Source organism: Lissotriton vulgaris, chromosome 6 (genome assembly GCF_964263255.1).
Source record: "Lissotriton vulgaris chromosome 6, aLisVul1.2, whole genome shotgun sequence".
Taxonomy (NCBI): Eukaryota; Metazoa; Chordata; class Amphibia; order Caudata; family Salamandridae; genus Lissotriton; species Lissotriton vulgaris.
In genome coordinates this window covers 172,954,585-172,971,686 of record NC_141694.1, presented here as the reverse complement: position 1 = coordinate 172,971,686, position 17,102 = coordinate 172,954,585, and the positions used below count along the sequence as shown (strand labels likewise).

Genomic DNA, 17,102 nt, shown 5'->3' with positions numbered 1-17,102 from the left:
AACCATCGAAAACAGATTCAAAACCAGGAGATCAGAAAGCCCAAAGACAAGGGAAACATGCCAAAAGATGCCAAGTCTAACACACAGTATTTAACAATTCACCATAGGTCCAGGTATATCAAATTATAGAAGCTAGCATTGATTTTTCACGATGGCACTGCTTTGACTAAAATAGTTATTGCTGCTCAGGTCCTGGTCCAGTGGGTGGACCAGCCTGCATTTCGATTTGGAGCTGGGATCTGAGATTACACCACCATAAGCGTTGGGAACATTTGAGATAATTGGCACCCTCTGTGCCTTCCCCTTCAGGGGAAGGCAGGTCCTTTGGTGCACTTTGGAAATGGTGAACCGTCAGTACATCTTCCAAAAGCCTCTTTGCCCCTGTACCCTCATTGTTATAATAGAGCTTGCTTACCCGCTTGCAGATTCAGAGTGAAAAACGAACTGCACCAGCTCAGCACAATGAGTGCCATGATGACAGTGTCCAACCAGACACTTATATCTCTTTTTCTAAAAGTGACCGATGAAAATCACTTAAGCTAGATGAACCAATACATCAAAACAATGCAAAATTCAAGTTTGTGAAACTCCATTCCTGGCAGTATTAGACTTAGACTGAATCTAGATCTCTTTGGGTTCACCTCTCACTGACCTGTGGAAACTATAACTTACTAGTAAACAGAGTCTACTGATCCTATTTTCCTATTCTGTGTGTCTTTGTTACATTGTGGTTTCTGTACACCACAATACTACCCTTGTGCCTACAATTACACTATAAAAATTCCCCAAAAAATAAAAAAGACCTATAATCCTCTGCCTTTCAAGATCCTTCTTTCCATTACAGAAAGAAACCTAATGCAATACTAAAAGGGGTTATCACTGTATTTTCAAATGTGGGGTCCTTTATCTACATCTCTGGTTTGCCCATGCAATGATGGATACCCTACTCAGCATCATCATCTCATTTCTTAGATGTGAGTGAGCAAAGAAGTTGACTGGATTTATGACTGTCAACCACACAGGAGCTCACATATATTTGCATGTCACCCTTGCCTGCTCTATAAATAGTGTACAGAGTTTCATTGTCCCTCCAGGATACATGTCATAGTTAGGTGCAAAGACCAATGCAGAGGGTATGTGTTCTTTTCTATAGTGCTGCATATACACCAGGGGGCATATTTTCAATGTAATGGCGCAGGGAGGCACCGCAAGCATTTCCTGCGCTGAGCTGTGTCATTTAAAAAATGCAAGGATGAGCCGTTTTTATAAGAATGCATCAAAAAAGAATGAATCCCTGTAAGTCTGGGACAGTGTCAAAAAGCCATGGGTGTTGCATGTGAATACGCACAGTAACCCCCCCTGACTCGCCTCTTTGACACAGAGTACTGGGTAAAAGTGGGCAATATCAACAAAGCCATTGTGGCTTTGCGTGACCTTGTAAATATGGAGCAGCACACAGAGCCACTGGAGTATCAAAAAAAGTGATACTCGGGTAGAGCTAGGGTCTTGTAAAAAAACACTTTTGTGCCTTCCATTTGGTTGTGCATAAATTAAAGCTCCACTACCATTTGGTTATGATGGGGGATATTTACATGTCTCTTGCACCACCGGAGTGTATCTTTTTTGATGCTCTGGTGGCACACAGTGCCACACACAGAATGACTTTGCATGGCCTTGTAGATATGGGCTTGCACTATGCACCACCAAGGCCCTCCTCAGAGCATGGAACGAGGGAAATAAAGAGAAAAATGTAAACATTTCTCAGAGTTTTTTCCTCTTTCCATGTGTGCTGCCTTCTGCATAGTTCAAGGAAAATGGCTCTTGTGCAGGAAGGTGCACAAAAGCAATGATGCTAACAATGCAGACACACTTGAGCCATGGTGCAATGGTGCCTGTATTGGTGCACAGCTGCAATTTTTTCACTGGCTGAAAGGACAGGAATGCACCATATCTTGTAAATACATTGTATTTCTGTCCTTTTGAATTGGAATTGGGCAATAAAATGACTTGCCGTGCTGCCTTACGCCAATTCTTTGTAATTATTCACCAATGTCACTAGGGGCCTGATTATGAGTCTGGCAGTTCTCAGCCTACCAGACTCGTGGTGGCGCAGCAGCGACCGATGCATCTCCTGCTGCACCCGTGGTGCATCCACCTGATTACAACTTGGGCAGTCAGAATGCACTAGGACTGCTGGCTTCACAAGTCACCACCATTCCCTGGCATAAGAGCAGCAGTCAGAGGCCACAGTGGAGGAGTGTGGCTCAATGGTTAGAGCGGCAGACCCTGATTTAGTGGTCTGCCACCAGGGTTCAATTCCCGACGCGGCAGGGTCTTGGGCTCATTTGTCTGCAGAATCGATAATTCTCGCCTCGACGCCTACTCGAATCATGGGATCCCACGCTGCAACTCTGGGCAATAGCTTGCTTAATCTCCACAACGGCCCCTACAACTCTGGGATGCCTGGCTTCACCTTGGGGGTGACCAGGAGAGGCATCTCACAGGGAGGAATGAGACAAGGCGCTCGTCGTGACATGTAACTATTGATAGTGCACAATTTATGTGACGCTGGATTCTCACTGCAGGAGTATCCCTTTTATCCCCCATTTGTGGATTCCACAGCAGCTGGTATGAGAAAACAGGCTGTGCATAGTTACCATAGAACAAGTGTCCAACAGTGGTGTGGCAGCAAACTGTGCGGCCCTGATGAATCTGCCGGAATTGATTTGGCAGTGAAACATGTTGGTAATAGGTAATGGTGTGCATGAATAGCTACCGGCCTTTTTATTTTTACAGCAGACACCTATTCTCTACGAATAAAACTATACAGAGAAGTGTTTGTTGTTTTTAGCACACTTTTTTGATTGTCACTAGCAGAATTTCTCTGCTTCCACTCTTTCACACACTGTCTTGGTTTGTTGTTTTGGACACGCATTTTCTATTTATTTTACGAACCGGATGACAACCGATGATGAGACAGGGGTCCTGTCTGGAGATTGCATACCAGTTACCCCGTTGGTGGTGTTTCCGTGAGGTGTCATTCGGTTCTGTCACATTTTTTCTACACAGAATCTGTCTAAACTGATGAGGTGGACCTTTAATATTGACTAATGGTGTCAGACAATCTCTGGGTTTGTTCTGTGTAACTGTCAAAGAGGTGTTGGCTTGTTGGTTTTGTTTTTAAGGAATTCAGGACGTATTGCAGTGATATACCCCCTCAGCAGAATTAAATTATACAGGGGACGATAGCAGTTATCAGGACCTAGAGACTGTTCTGTTATTAAAGTAACTGAAACATTCATCATCACTTGGATAGGGCTTTTGTTGATTACTAGTGTTTGAGTGGAGGGCAGCCCGGTCTGATATTTTCCTCTAAGCTCCTATTTTTGATAGATCTCACAGGGAGACCCAGGAAGGGTTCCACAGCATTATACAGCACCGGGACGCCCTGGTGATGGGCAGCTGTGCGTTTTACAGGTATCCTACATTTACATTTACACTATGCCTGGCAGGTCTCCCACGGCACCACCAAGCATATTACAAGTATCCTCTCTGCCAGGCTTTACATGGTAGTTTAACCCCCATGAAAAGCCTGGCATGGAGGAAGCAATGGCGTAGACCTACAGGGTCACCCTGTGCCTCAGACATACGTGGATGCACACAAGGGGGCATTACTGTGTCCCCCCTGTTTGCATGCAGCTAGATTTTTGCACAGCATGGACTTACGAGTCCATACTGTGTAGAAACCTTGTGAGGCGTTCCATTTTGTGGTGCCGTTTTAAAACAACTTGAACAATGGAAGGAAATGTGGCTTAGTTGTCTTGCGTTTTGTTGTGATGCATTGTTTTTTGTTATATTACGTTAATTATGTTTTATTATTTGTATAGTGTGTGTCTCACCAGGATATCCAAGCAGAAGAACAAAACGAGAGGACTGCGTTGGCTGAGCCTGTGCTCTAGTATAGCGCCATGGTTTCATTTTTAGTTTTGAACTCTGGGACTGAGAAGGCAGCTCTGAGGTGCCATGTGAGGGTATTCCATTCTTTGGGGCTGAGTTATGAGAAATCTCAGCATGCCGGCTGAGGCTCTCTGATGTTTAGTAGCTAGAGTTGCAGATTTTGAAATATGAGGAGCCAGGTTTGAATTCCAATATTGGCTCATCATCGTGTGATTCTGGGTAAATTGCCTAATCCACCGGTGCCCAAGGGAAAATGTGCAATGTAGTCTAGTTTCTCAGTGCTCTAATGTCTTTGGGTCAGTGAAAAAATTGCAAAAAAGTAAAAACACTCTATTTTAATTGTTAATAGAATCTTCCAAGGGTTAACAAATGTACTCCTTCCAAGTGACTCGCTCAATAGTCAAGTCAAGTCAAGTCAAGATTTTGCTTTATTCGGTTAAAAAAGTTAAAAACCATCAAAGCACAAAACAGTATTTCATTCAGGAATAATTATATACAAACAAATGGCACCACTAAATACATTACAAAGTGACAATGCTATAAAGTTGGCTACACAATGAATACATAAAAATAAAAACAGTTTGTCACCCACAGGGTATTTCAAAATCTATCTCAATACTCATATCAGTATCAATTTTGCACTAAAAAATGTCCATACAAGAAGGGGCCTGGCATGTGCGAATAAGGATAACAGTAACTTGTTTCGGCATCTGATAGCCCCTGTAATATAACTCGCTACCCTGAAACAGACCACCACGGACCCAAGCATTTGTAAATAGGTCAGGGCCGGTCTGGCTTGCTCCAAATTACTGCCCTTTAATAATGGGACAATACATTTCTTACGATGGGATACATAAAACTTACAAAAAAAGATCATGTGAAGCATATGTTGCTCAGAACAGCAATCACATGGGTAAGACCCCAAAGTCCCACTTTTAGCAAAGTTGAAAAGATAACAACCATGGAAGCATGTTGTGCTTAAACCTTAATAGCACAAAAAGATGAAACGGCTTGTTTATGTAAGTTAAGTACGGCTGGATACCTTGCCTCGTAAACAGCATTACAAAACTTCTCACTGATGGTTTTTTACCAATTCCTCTCCTTCCCTCTCACTTGCTCAATATATTGTTTCACAAGCACACTGTTGTTTGTGTGTAAAGCACTATTTTGACACACCATGCATGAAGGTTTTAATGAAAAAGGTACATTTCAGGAGTATGAAGTAATAAGTGGAAAAATGACGACACAATCTTGACAGTTGTACAATGGCAATCCATGAGACTTAGTAAATGGTGAGTTAGAACATAAGGGGTAAATAAAGAAAAGTCAAAATGACACTTGACTTACCATTCACAGGTCTCATCCTCACAGGGTGGTGGCCAAAGCGGCATTTACGAATCCAAACTAGTGCAACGGTTGCAGCTTCGTCACTCCATGTCTAGATAAGAAGAGAAATACTTTGTTTCATGCAATTTTTTTTATATATATATATTGAGAGAAATTAATATATGAAATCATTTATGAGGCCTGTTAAAAAAGGGATTCCTGGTTGGCCGAGATACGTACCCAGGCCGGGAGGAACCACTACTCTAGTTGGGGTAAACTAGATACACACTAAAGGATAACCCATGCTCACCCTCTGGTAGCTTGGCACAGAGCAGGCAGGCAGGCGTATCCAAAGAGGCAATGTGTAGAATTGTTTGTTCAACACACACAAACACTAACACAATGACTGTACCACAATAAGCCTCCACACAGGTTCAGAAAACCAGATTATTATATTCTGAATATAACAAGACTAAAACAACAACATTCCAAAGTGTAGGAGTTGAGATATTTAATCTTAAAGGAATAAATGCAATAAACCACCTAGAATCAAGCAGCAAAAAATAGTTACTTTAGGCTGACCACGATAGAACACCAGCTGGCTACAGGACCCATGAAGGCCACTGGTGAACAAAGTACTTTCCTGAAAACAGAAAGATGCATTGATGTTGAGGTTTGCAGTTGCAGGATGCGTTAATCTTCTCCACGCAGTGAAGGCGCTGCGTCAGTTCCGAAGACGGGTCCTAGTGATGCGCCGGATTCTGACAGGCAGTTGAGGGACTGTGTCAATCTCACCAAGCTGCAGTGGTGGCGATACACTGTCCAATGTGTTGATCACTGGAGGCAAAGCACTGGTTCTGAGGAGATGTGCTGATTTGTCTACTGCAACCAGTTTGATTTGTGAGTTCTGCTACAAGCAGACAGGACATGTGTTGAAATCCTTGTTGCAAGTATCTGTACCACTTTCAGTGAGCCAGGCACAGGAGCAGGGGTAGAGACTTTGATATCCCTAAATTTCAAGCAACAGGAGGCAGCCAACAAGCCCTCGGAGATCACTTGAAGTGAAGTCTAAGTCAAGCTCTTTTTCAGCAGATTCAGAGATTAGCAAGCAGGCAACAGGATAACACACATAAAAGCAGGCCTTCCAGATCAGCAATCCAGTTAAGTCCCTAAAGCCGCATAGCAGTTCTTCTGGCAGAGCTTCAGTTACAATTTCAGCAGTGTCTGATTTGAGGTGGTTCAGAGACCCAGCACTTAAACCCAAAAGTGCCTTACATGAGGGGATGACTTCAAAGCAGCTCTCTAAATTGCACAAGTATCCCTTTCAACGAGTCCTGTGTGTCAGGCTATCTATTGGTAGGTAATCTATCCTTTGTGTGGGGACAAGACACTGCCTATTCAAGTCAAGTGTTAGCCCCTCCCTTCCATCCTGTCCAGGCAAGATCATCAGAATGCAGATGTATGTAGATGGGTACTCAGACATACCAATCCTTCCTGTGTTGTGGATGTCTTGAGGGAATGCACAAAGTGTAACCATCACCAAGTTCAGACATGTATTGGAGACAGGCTGCAAAGAACACAGAATTATAAGAACAAGGAACTGTCAATTTTCGAAAAGTGGCATTTTTAAAATAGCAATGCCAAATCCAAATTTACCAGTAAGGAGAATTTGTCATTAACATTCCAATCATATGAAACAGCTACTCCTCTCTGATTGGAAATTACTGTGCTACTTTTAACTTCACTTCAGCTGTAAGCCATAAAAGCAGATGGAAGAACACATACATAAAGCATTTGGCATTTATAGTATAAATGTACACAATTATGTGCAATAATATACCCAATGTAGCAACCTATGACTCCTTGCTCTGAAGCAGGCTCCTACAGCGTAGGGATTTAATGCAACTTGTCTGGGAGTGCATGGTACGTCCCTAGGCTTAAATTAGAAATTATAGCTGAAACGTTTAGTAGGGAATTCCCTATGCTAACCTATGAGGGGAGAGGGCCTCACAGTAGTGAAAAATGAAATCGACTGTTTGTCATTGCCAGGACATGCAAAACAAACTAGAGCATGTATTACCATACATTTACACAGCACCCTGCTATTAGAGCTAGCTAGGGCCTACAGCAGGGATGACGCATGTGTAAGAAAAGGGGAGTTTCAAGCTTTGCAAGTAGTTTTAAATGGTAAGTCGAAGTGACAGTAAACTGCACACACAGGTGCTGTGGTGGCAGGTCTGAGATAGTTTTGAAAGGCTACTCCTATTGGTGGCACAATCAGTGCTGCAGGTCCACTAGTTGATTTAGTTTATAGGTACTTGGTATATGGTATACCACATTTTAGAAGGCACTTACATATAAATCAAATATGCCAAGCAGGTGAAAAACAATAATACCATGTTTAGAGGAGAGAGCATATTCACTTTAGCCCTGTTTAGCAGTGGTGAAGTGTGCAGAGTCCGAATGTCAGCATAAAGACGATCAGAAATAGAGGAAGAGGAAGGCAAAAAGTGTGTGGTGACCCTTCAGAGAGGGCCAACTTCTAACACAACCAAATAGCGGACACACGTAGGATAATTAGTCCTAGCCCATAGCACACAAACATGTAGAAAGGAATGTCATCTGGCTATGAATTTTACCCAATGTTGGAGCCAACATATTTCAATAAATTACACTAAATTTCATGAAAATGTCATGGAAGATACAGGCATTAGATGGTTCTGAACACTTAATGTATTTTGTCAAAACATCTACAGCATGAACCAGGGTCCTTTGTGGAAAATGTCCACAAAATTTACAAATTGGAAATATCAAGAAGATTAACAAAATTTACGTAACATGAAATTGATGAAATGCACGAATTTCGCTGACATAATTTGCATTTTACCACATCAGATTTTGGCATGTCAACTGTAGGAAATTGGATTAATATTTGGATTGGAGGACTACCCACCTGAAGTAACGTTCACAACCCTTATCAAGGGGAACAGCCAAAGTCACTAAATTAAACTGAGCTCAACTCACAGGCAACTATGGCACAAAGTAAACAGGCTTAACTTAGGGCAATGTGTAATGCATTTAGTGCCAAAACAGTAATACAGTTGAGATGAAAAACAATACAAATCCCAAACTAGATTGGAAAAAACAGATTAAAATGTAATAAACAAAATGAAAGAACACCACAATGACAAAAATGCAATATGGGACATAGGAGGTATTAATTTTTTTACATTAGAATAGTGCCAATATGTGCAAAGTGCCAATAATAGTCATTGGTGACTAGGATTTTGTTGAAATTTGATGCAGACCGCAATGCACTACAGGTTGGATACAGCAACCAGGTTCCTCTTGGTTAAAGATTATACCTTTTGACTTTAGTGCTTTAAGTGAATCAATTTAGTGCTGTGAGCCAATCAATCAGAAGACTGGACTTCTAAAGCTCCCCAGGACCTCAGGAGAGGCACTTAGAGAATAACGGGGTGTGAGATAGAAATGAAACAGCACAGTCCAATCCAGGTCCAGTTGCCAGCTGGTCAGCTAGGCAGTTGCAGGAAAAGACCTCTTGCAGCTTGAGTGTGCCTGTAGTTTTAGAAAGGAGGTCAGACTTATGACCCTTGGAGTCCACTTCTTTGACCTGGATTCATGTGCGAGCAGGTCCAGTCCTCTCAGGCTACTACTCAGGTCTCAGGCATCAAGTTTGGTCCTTTTCTGATCTTCCACACACCGTGGATTGTCCTGAAATGGGTGCCTAGAGATTTCACATACATGCCTGGAACAAGTCTGTGGGTGGGGATTGTATCTTGGTATTCTTTAACCAATGAACGGACCTTCTTGGACCAACCCTACCAACTTTGGGACATTTTCAAGATAGTAGAAGTCTTTACCCACACCAAACTTGGACTTTGAAGGGTAGAGGTATATGTGAGTAGTGTTTAATACCAGTAAAATCCATTTCGAAGCCCTAGTAAATACGCTTATCTAGATAAAGTTAGATAATTGCACTTCCTTGTATTAAATAAAATAAAGTAATCCATATTTGGGTGCTGATGGGTTTCGTCTCCTGGGCACGAGACGTTTAATCATTCAATGTAGAATACGTTTTCCTAAAACCGTGAAAAACTTCCCCTATCTGCACTCATTCCATAAAAGTTCAATACATTTTCATTTTTAAGAGTAGTTTGGATTATTCATTTATTTTCTTATCGTTAATTGTTCGTCTTTTCTTATGCACTGAATGATGGTAATGTTATGCTCACATTGCAATTTTACTATGTAATCTTTAGAACTTGCCCAATGAATTTTACGCTGGGCCATTCATCAGGGGATCTCTTCTTCAAAAAGGTAGAACGTTTAGCGAACATTCACATATTTTTTAAGCCAAGGCCTTCCCCCTTAAGGCAAGTGTAGCTGCTGAATTGGAGCTTTCAAGTGGACACCTAAATTCACAATAGATGAAGCCAAAAAAGTGCACTGACAAAGGGCCTAGCCTGAAATGCTTTGGGCAAGTTCTAAAGATTACATAGCAAAATTGTAATGTGATCATAACAATCACCATCATTGAAGGCATAAGAAAAGACAAACAAACAAAGATAAGAACATAACTGAATAATTTCAACTACTCATGAAATTGAAATGTATTGAACATTTATGGAACAAGTGCAGACTGGGGACGTTTTTCACCCCTAGTAAATACACAGACTAAAGTCTAGTAGAACAAAGCAGGGTGTTTGGGCACCAAGACAATGGATACACAAGATTTGTTTAAACCTCCTGTGCCGTACCCTTTCAAACCCACCCAAAGCGTTATATGGAAAACTCTAGCAGACCTGTCAAGCAGGATTTGACACTGTAATGTCAAAAAAGGCTGACAGTGATTAGAGACACATGTATAGCTACAGATGTAGCTTGGATACAAATAAAAGGCCCTGCCCAGACGTCAGCTGACGTGCTTGTGATAGGGAGAAGCCTCTTTGAAGTTAAGCAGGTTCCTGGGTACAGCCGCCTGGCCATCCTGTTGAGGGATTAACACCTCCTCACACCCAAAGCCTTTGTTCTCCGCTCTTGGATCAATTTTCATGCCTCTCCCAATGCCAATTCCAAAATATGCATTACAAATCCAGCTTCACCAGTGAAGTGAACTTATAATAAATAGTTCAAAAAGTTCAAGAATGACATTTGTAAGTGTTTTCTACCTGGATCTAACACTAACATTATTAAATAATGTAATATTGCCTCATAAGGGTTTTCTATAGGACATCCAGAATTGCTTCATTGAAAAAAACGTTTGGGGTATTTTTACTGTAAGGACAATTTTAATATTACATTTTTACATGACATACTTTAGGGAACAAGGCACTTGTCTTATTGGCAGTGCGACCTACTTAGGGGTCACTTAGTAGTATATAAAAGGAAGGTTTAGGCCTGTCAAAAGAAGTTAATTTGACAGGTATTATTTCAAATTTAAAACTGCACTGTTAAGTCACACAGGCAGGCTTGAAGCCATATTTTACTCTGTCAATGGTGTGGATGGCACAATAGATGCTGCAGGTCACTAGTCACAATGAACCTACAGGCCCTAGATACATCTTTAGGACTTATATGTAAGTTAGATATGCCTATTTTGAGTATGCCAATCTGGTTAGCTTGGGTAAACAGAACACATATGGGGTCCAGCAAAAAGCAAAAAAAATGGGGGAGCTATACGGAAAAGGTGCATTTCCTAAACCATATGTATGAGAGTGCTGAAACATAATCATGAATGATTAACCTGTGAACCTGGCAACTATCAGTTTGTGGAGGCTTAATAGTATGTCCTTGGATATCTTCTTTTGCAACTGTTCTCAATCACTGAGTTTGAAAGTACTAGAGAAATCTACTACTATATAGCATTGGCTCGTAAACATTTTTACTTTTCTATACATCCTCTCTGTAACCTGTGTTACACTCAGCCAGTAGTGTGGCTTCCTTAAGGCATTGCTGTTTCCTGACAGACTGTGACACCAAAGAGTTTCCTGACCCTCTCAGTCCATGAATCAACAACTCCAGGGTTGGTTGTCTAGCGTGCAGCAGCAGAAGCAAACTCCGATTCAGACTCTAAAGAAATGAAATGAATATCTAGAAAGGATGCCTTCTCTCCTGCCAGTTGTGCTACTAACCCATGACACACTAAATTATTATTTTGCAAGCAGTCGTCTTTGACCCAGGGCACTAAGAAGCAATTGTGTACCATATAGATCAATAGAATCATATTAATTTTGTCTTAGATGTATTTGCTCTCAAGTGATGCTTAAACATGAGGCAAGATACAGCTTTACATAAAAATAAAGCAAGTCTTTGATCGGCTTGTCTCCTTGGGCACAAGTATAGGCTGGTATCTCCAGCATAAATTAGTGAGACGACTGTTCAATGCTTCATTAGAATAGTTCCATTTTAATTATAATCCAGGCTTTACAACAAAATCCATAATGTTGATTCACATCAATCAAAATGTCTGAATTTTCATCAATATAGCTTTCCTTTCATTGTAGACATTAAATGGCCTCCCAATGCATTTCAGCGCGACCAGCGCCTTTATCAAGGGATCTGTGGGTCAAAATGCGAGTAATTAGTACTACTTTACTGTCGCCAACCAAATAGTGCTACAAATAGCTACCAACATCACGTAATAATTACTTGAATAAAATAAACTAAACCAGACTAGAGTTAGCTATATACATGACATACTGTTGTTGCACAATATCTTACATGTCTCTTTCGTAATAGTGATAGTATTGTAACATAAACAATTATTTTTAAAGAAAAAGTGGTTCTATTTCCCCTGTAACTCTGTTGATGCATAACTTGCTGGCTTAACATAAAAAACGTGTGATAGGTCCTAGTGCGTAAAAACTCTGCATAAACTGTTGTCTGGGCGTGTATAATACAAATAGAAACCGCTAAAAGATTTAAGGGGGTGTGGTGTGATAGAATGTCTAACTTACCCGCCAAAACGTTGCACTCTAACATATGCGAAATAAAGGGATTAATGTCGAAATGCTGAAACGCTGCAGTTTACGCTAATGCCGCTTACCGATAAACTAAGGTATACTGCGTCCCGTTCTATCTGTTGTGCCGCTGTGCTCCATTTGGATTCTACGGAGTGGCGGGAAAGGAACCTCGGGGAAATGAGTAGGCGGTGTCTATGACTACGCCTAGGCGCTAAGCTTGCTGGAACTTGTAATTTTAAAGCTGAAAACGAAAAAATAACAATAGCTAACCAGTGCTCCATGTCAAGGAACCTACAACATAAAGGTTAGATTACAGATAACAAGAAAATTCCACTCTTTCATTTAGGCCACCCGGTCTCAAAGTTTTTAAACGATAAATCCAGTAATTTTCTCTCTTGAGGAGCTGCGTTTTATTGTTGGTGCCTTCATGTTTGTCCACAATTTCCAAAATGCGTGCCTTTAATTGTGTTATTTCATGTTTAACTTCCATAAAATGCGTGGCCACTGTTGATTTGAGCCTTTCCGTTCTAATATTGCTTTTATGCTCATTGAGCCTGATTTTCAATTTGCGCTCTGTGTGTCCCATGTAGTACAGTTTGCACGGACAACTGAGTAGATATATGACATTCATAGTGTCACACGTTCCATTTACTTTGAGAGTGATTGTTTCTTTAAATTCAGGAAGTGATAACAAGTTACCTTTACTGATGTTTGTACAGTTATGACAGTTCATGCATGGTTGGGTACCTCTGAATTTGGTGATGACGCTAGTTTTAGGTTTTTGGTTTCAATAGTTGTCCCACATTCATGGACCTTGTATGCGCAAACAAGAGTTCTTTTTCGAATGCTCCTTTAAAGTCTGGCTCCACTCGGAGGATTGTCCAATGTTTCTTAATGATGTTTTTAAACGCTTGGCTAGAGGTAGAGAATTTACTGACGCATGTGATGTGTGTATGTAATGTAATGTAATGTATAGGCATTTATATAGCGCACTACTTACCCGGAGGGTCTCAAGGCGCTTCGACCGCTGCGAAACCGTTCCTGGCTTCCCTGAGAGATGGTCCCTTAATGGGTATCTCCAGGGTGAGACCAGGCATCCCCGGCGGTCTGGTGGGGCCGTTAGTGAAGATGAGGCAAGCTAATGCCCAGAGTTGCCGAGTGTGATCGCTGATCAGAGTGGGCACCGAGGCGAGAGAATTAGCGAGTCCGCTGACCCTGGTCCAGAAACCTGCCGCGCCGGGATTCGAACCCTGGTTCCGGGCCGTCCTCCGCTCTCGGCCACACTACTTCACTGATGCGTTGTTCCTTACTTACTGGTTTACTGGTTAAAAGATTTTCTCTAGTCACATTTTTGATTCTTTGTCTGGCTTCATTTAAAATGGGTATGGGGTAGCCTCTCTTGTGGAATCGTGCTGTCATTTCATCCATTTGTTTCTCTGCTTTGTCTGGTTCCGAGACAACTCGTTTTACCCTCATTAGTTGGGAATAAGGTAAGTGTCCTTTCAATGATGGTGGATGATGGCTGTCATACCTGAGTAGATTATTACGAACTGTGTTTTTTCTGTATAAGGTAGTGGAGAATTTGTTCTCCTCTCTAGTGATCGCTATGTCCAGGAAATTGATGGTCTTTTCTTCAATCACCCAAGTAAACTATATACGTTCATTTATCAGATTAAGTTTGGCAATTTCTGATGACAAATGTTCTTTTGCACCTTCCCAAGCGATAAAAATATCATCAATGAATCGAACATAAAGTTTAATATGTTCCTTCCAAATGTTTTTTTTTTTTTTTTTTTTTATTTTACTCCTCATCTCACCGTATCAAGTTTCTGTGGAACCTTTACAGCCATAATCCATCTCTAGGGGCCACCAGGCTGACCACTTTTACTTGGGTCACCAGACCTCCTCCCCTTTAGTACCGGGGATATGGTGTAATCATAGGAGTGTCCGAATCAGTCTTAAGTCCCTTCCCCATCTTATAAAGGGATGCCAGATGTTAAGCAGCTTCTCCTCCACCCTTTCGTATTCCAACCGGGCCATACTCAATGCTGATCTTAACCACTCCTCACTACTCGGGGGTATATGGTCCTTCCACCTCCTACAGATCTCTCTCCTAGCCAGCAGTATCAAATATAGGAGGAGCCCTTTTTCCAAACTTGTAGCTGACTGAAAAGACAGGCCATCGTCCCCAAAAAACACTAGGGAGGGATTGACTTTAATCACAGAGCTAAAAAGTCCTGAGAGAGCCTGTCCTATCTCAGTCCAGAATTGATCTAACTCTTTGCAATCAAAAAACATATGTATATCGTTGGCCAACAATTCCTGACATCTTGGACATTTCGGTGGGGGTATAGGGGCAAATTTCCCGATTTTGTAGTGAATAGACTTTACTACACCCCCTATAAAATCCTTCCAAATGTTTTGACTTAAAATGTTCGTGTCCTCGAAATCCCTCATGAAGATATTGGCATATGTGGGGGCTTGTCCATATTTGAAGTAGCTATGCATCAAGGTAAATTGAAGAAGCTCCATAAGAAAAATGTTCATTACATCTTCATAATCGCTGTTTAGGAAGACTTTTTCAACTGCCTCAAGGCCTGATTGGTGGGGGATAGAGGTATATAATGCCTTGACATCAATCGTAGCCATGACTATAGGTTGCTCTTTCGTGATTTTAATCGTGGCTAGTTTGTTTAAAAAATCTGTAGTGTCTTTTATGTACGACTTTGCTTCCATTGCAAAGGGTTCAAGGTACTTATCCAAAAACTTGCCTATAGGTTCATGAATGCTCTTACAGGTAGATACTATCGGTCTACATGGGGGATTTTTCAAGTCCTTATGCACTTTAGGTGTCGTATAGAATGACGGACTCCGAGGTTCAACTTGTGTCAAATATTGCTTGGTTTTATCTTTGATGGTACCATTATCTGTGGCTTTATTCAGAATCTGTGAAAGCACATCTTGTATTTCTTTAGTTTGGTTGTATTGCAATTTCATGTAAAGGTTAATGTCAGCCAAATGTTCTGTTACTTGCGTTTCATAGTATGCTCGGTCCATTATGACTAGGGCACCTCCCTCATCCGCCTTCTGACATATCACATTCTCGTCTTGACTGATATTTCTAATGATGTTCATTTCATTAGAAGAAATATTGGTGTGTTGTTTACTACTGAACTCAAGTTTTTGTATGTCTTTTTTGCATAGGGTTTCAAATAAATCTATAGCCTTATGGCTAACTGGAGCCATCTAGGTGCGTTGAGACCGAAGTCCCTTGAGTTGATCTTGATCTTCTGGACTTGCCTCTGTGACAATGTTGTCGAAAAAGTTTCTAAGGCGTAATTTTCTAGTTAATTTATACAAACTCACTTCCAGTTCAAGAGCATCAGTTGTAGTTGTGGGTATATAGGAGGTTCCTCTCTGTAATGTACTAGTTTCCTTCTTTGTTAATAGTTTTTGTGATATGTTGATAACCAAATTCTCTTCATTATATTGTCTTCTCATCATTTCTTCTTCCTGCTCACTTGTTTTGTTGTAGGTGCTTATTTCTCTTTTTCTATTACTGTGGCTCCTCCTGGGTCTTCCCTTGTGTCTGGGCCTGACTCTAAAAAAGGCTTCTCCACTGATGTTGTTGGAATTAATGTCTACAATGAAAGGAAAGCTATATTGATGAAAATTCAGACATTTTGGTTGATGTGAATCAACATTATGGATTTTGTTGTAAAGCCTGGATTATACTTAAAATTGAACTATTCTAATGGAGCATTGAACAGTCGTCTCACTAATTTATGCTGGAGATACCAGCCTATACTTGTGCCCAGGGAGACAAGCCGATCAAAGACTTGCTTTATTTTTATTCACAACTATCCACTCCAGAGTGGGGAGTGGATAGTGGAGCACAGTAAACAAAGTGTAAACTTACACATTCAAATAAGCAGTGCTCATACCAACCCATATCTTTTGTTACAGCTATACATAAGTCATAAGTAATGCAATACAATGAAAGATGGAGGCTGGAGTAGGAGGTGTTCCAGACTACTCCATAGACTGATTGTGAATGGAGACAACAGTGCACCAGAATAACTTTAAATCAATGAACATGATAATTCCCTGCCCTGAAATATAAACACGTAAATTTGTAGGTAATTCTTATCTCTGTCATATTCCACAATGTAAAAATATATATTACTAAAAAAAGACTTACCAATTTTAGCATGTTTTGTGCTTGAGGATCCACACTTCTCCTTAATTCATTTAGTGTATCAACAATCTCTTCTCGAACATCTTTATTGCTGGTGTCCCGAATGGCCAGAATTATTTGCTACAGATAATGTGGATAATTCAATACACTGATAAGAGTGTGGAATACAAAGTAATAATAAGAGATACATGCATTAAAAACAACAACATGCATAATATTAATGTATTAGATCCCAACAACTATTGTTATTACTACTACTGCTAGTATTATTATAATGCCTACCAATAGATGAAACAAGCAGTGCGACACCCAAACGGACTTGCCACATCATAAGTGAAAGTGATTCTTCAGTGGCTGACATGTTTCTATGCGTGATTGTGTGTATGGATATGTGATTTGCTGAATGTGTGAATATGTCAACAGTTTGACTGATGCATTAAAAGTTAAATACATTAGTGAGTGGTTGAATGCATTGAAAATGAGTCAGTGAGTGCATGTCTGTCTGAGTACTTGACTGTAGGAGTGTAGAGATGGAGGAATGGGTAAGAATGCAAAAAGGGGGATAGATGCTGAGAGGTTAAGGCAATGAGATGTTAGACAACGTTTGTAAAAATTTTAAAATTACAAGTGCCTCC

The 17,102-nt window shown here is 40.8% G+C and overlaps 1 protein-coding gene across 1 annotated transcript in view; it reads right to left on the bottom strand.

The window, feature by feature from the left end:
* Nucleotides 1–17,102, bottom strand: part of LOC147706969 (cysteine-rich venom protein-like) — a 188,434-nt gene that overhangs the window by 160,159 nt on the left and 11,173 nt on the right. Inside the window, exons 4-5 of the mRNA XM_086925607.1 lie at nt 16,471–16,587; nt 5,305–5,395 (exon numbers count right to left, since the gene is read on the bottom strand). Coding sequence (XP_086781733.1) covers nt 5,305–5,395; nt 16,471–16,587 — 208 coding nt within the window. The remainder of the gene's footprint in view (nt 1–5,304; nt 5,396–16,470; nt 16,588–17,102) is intronic.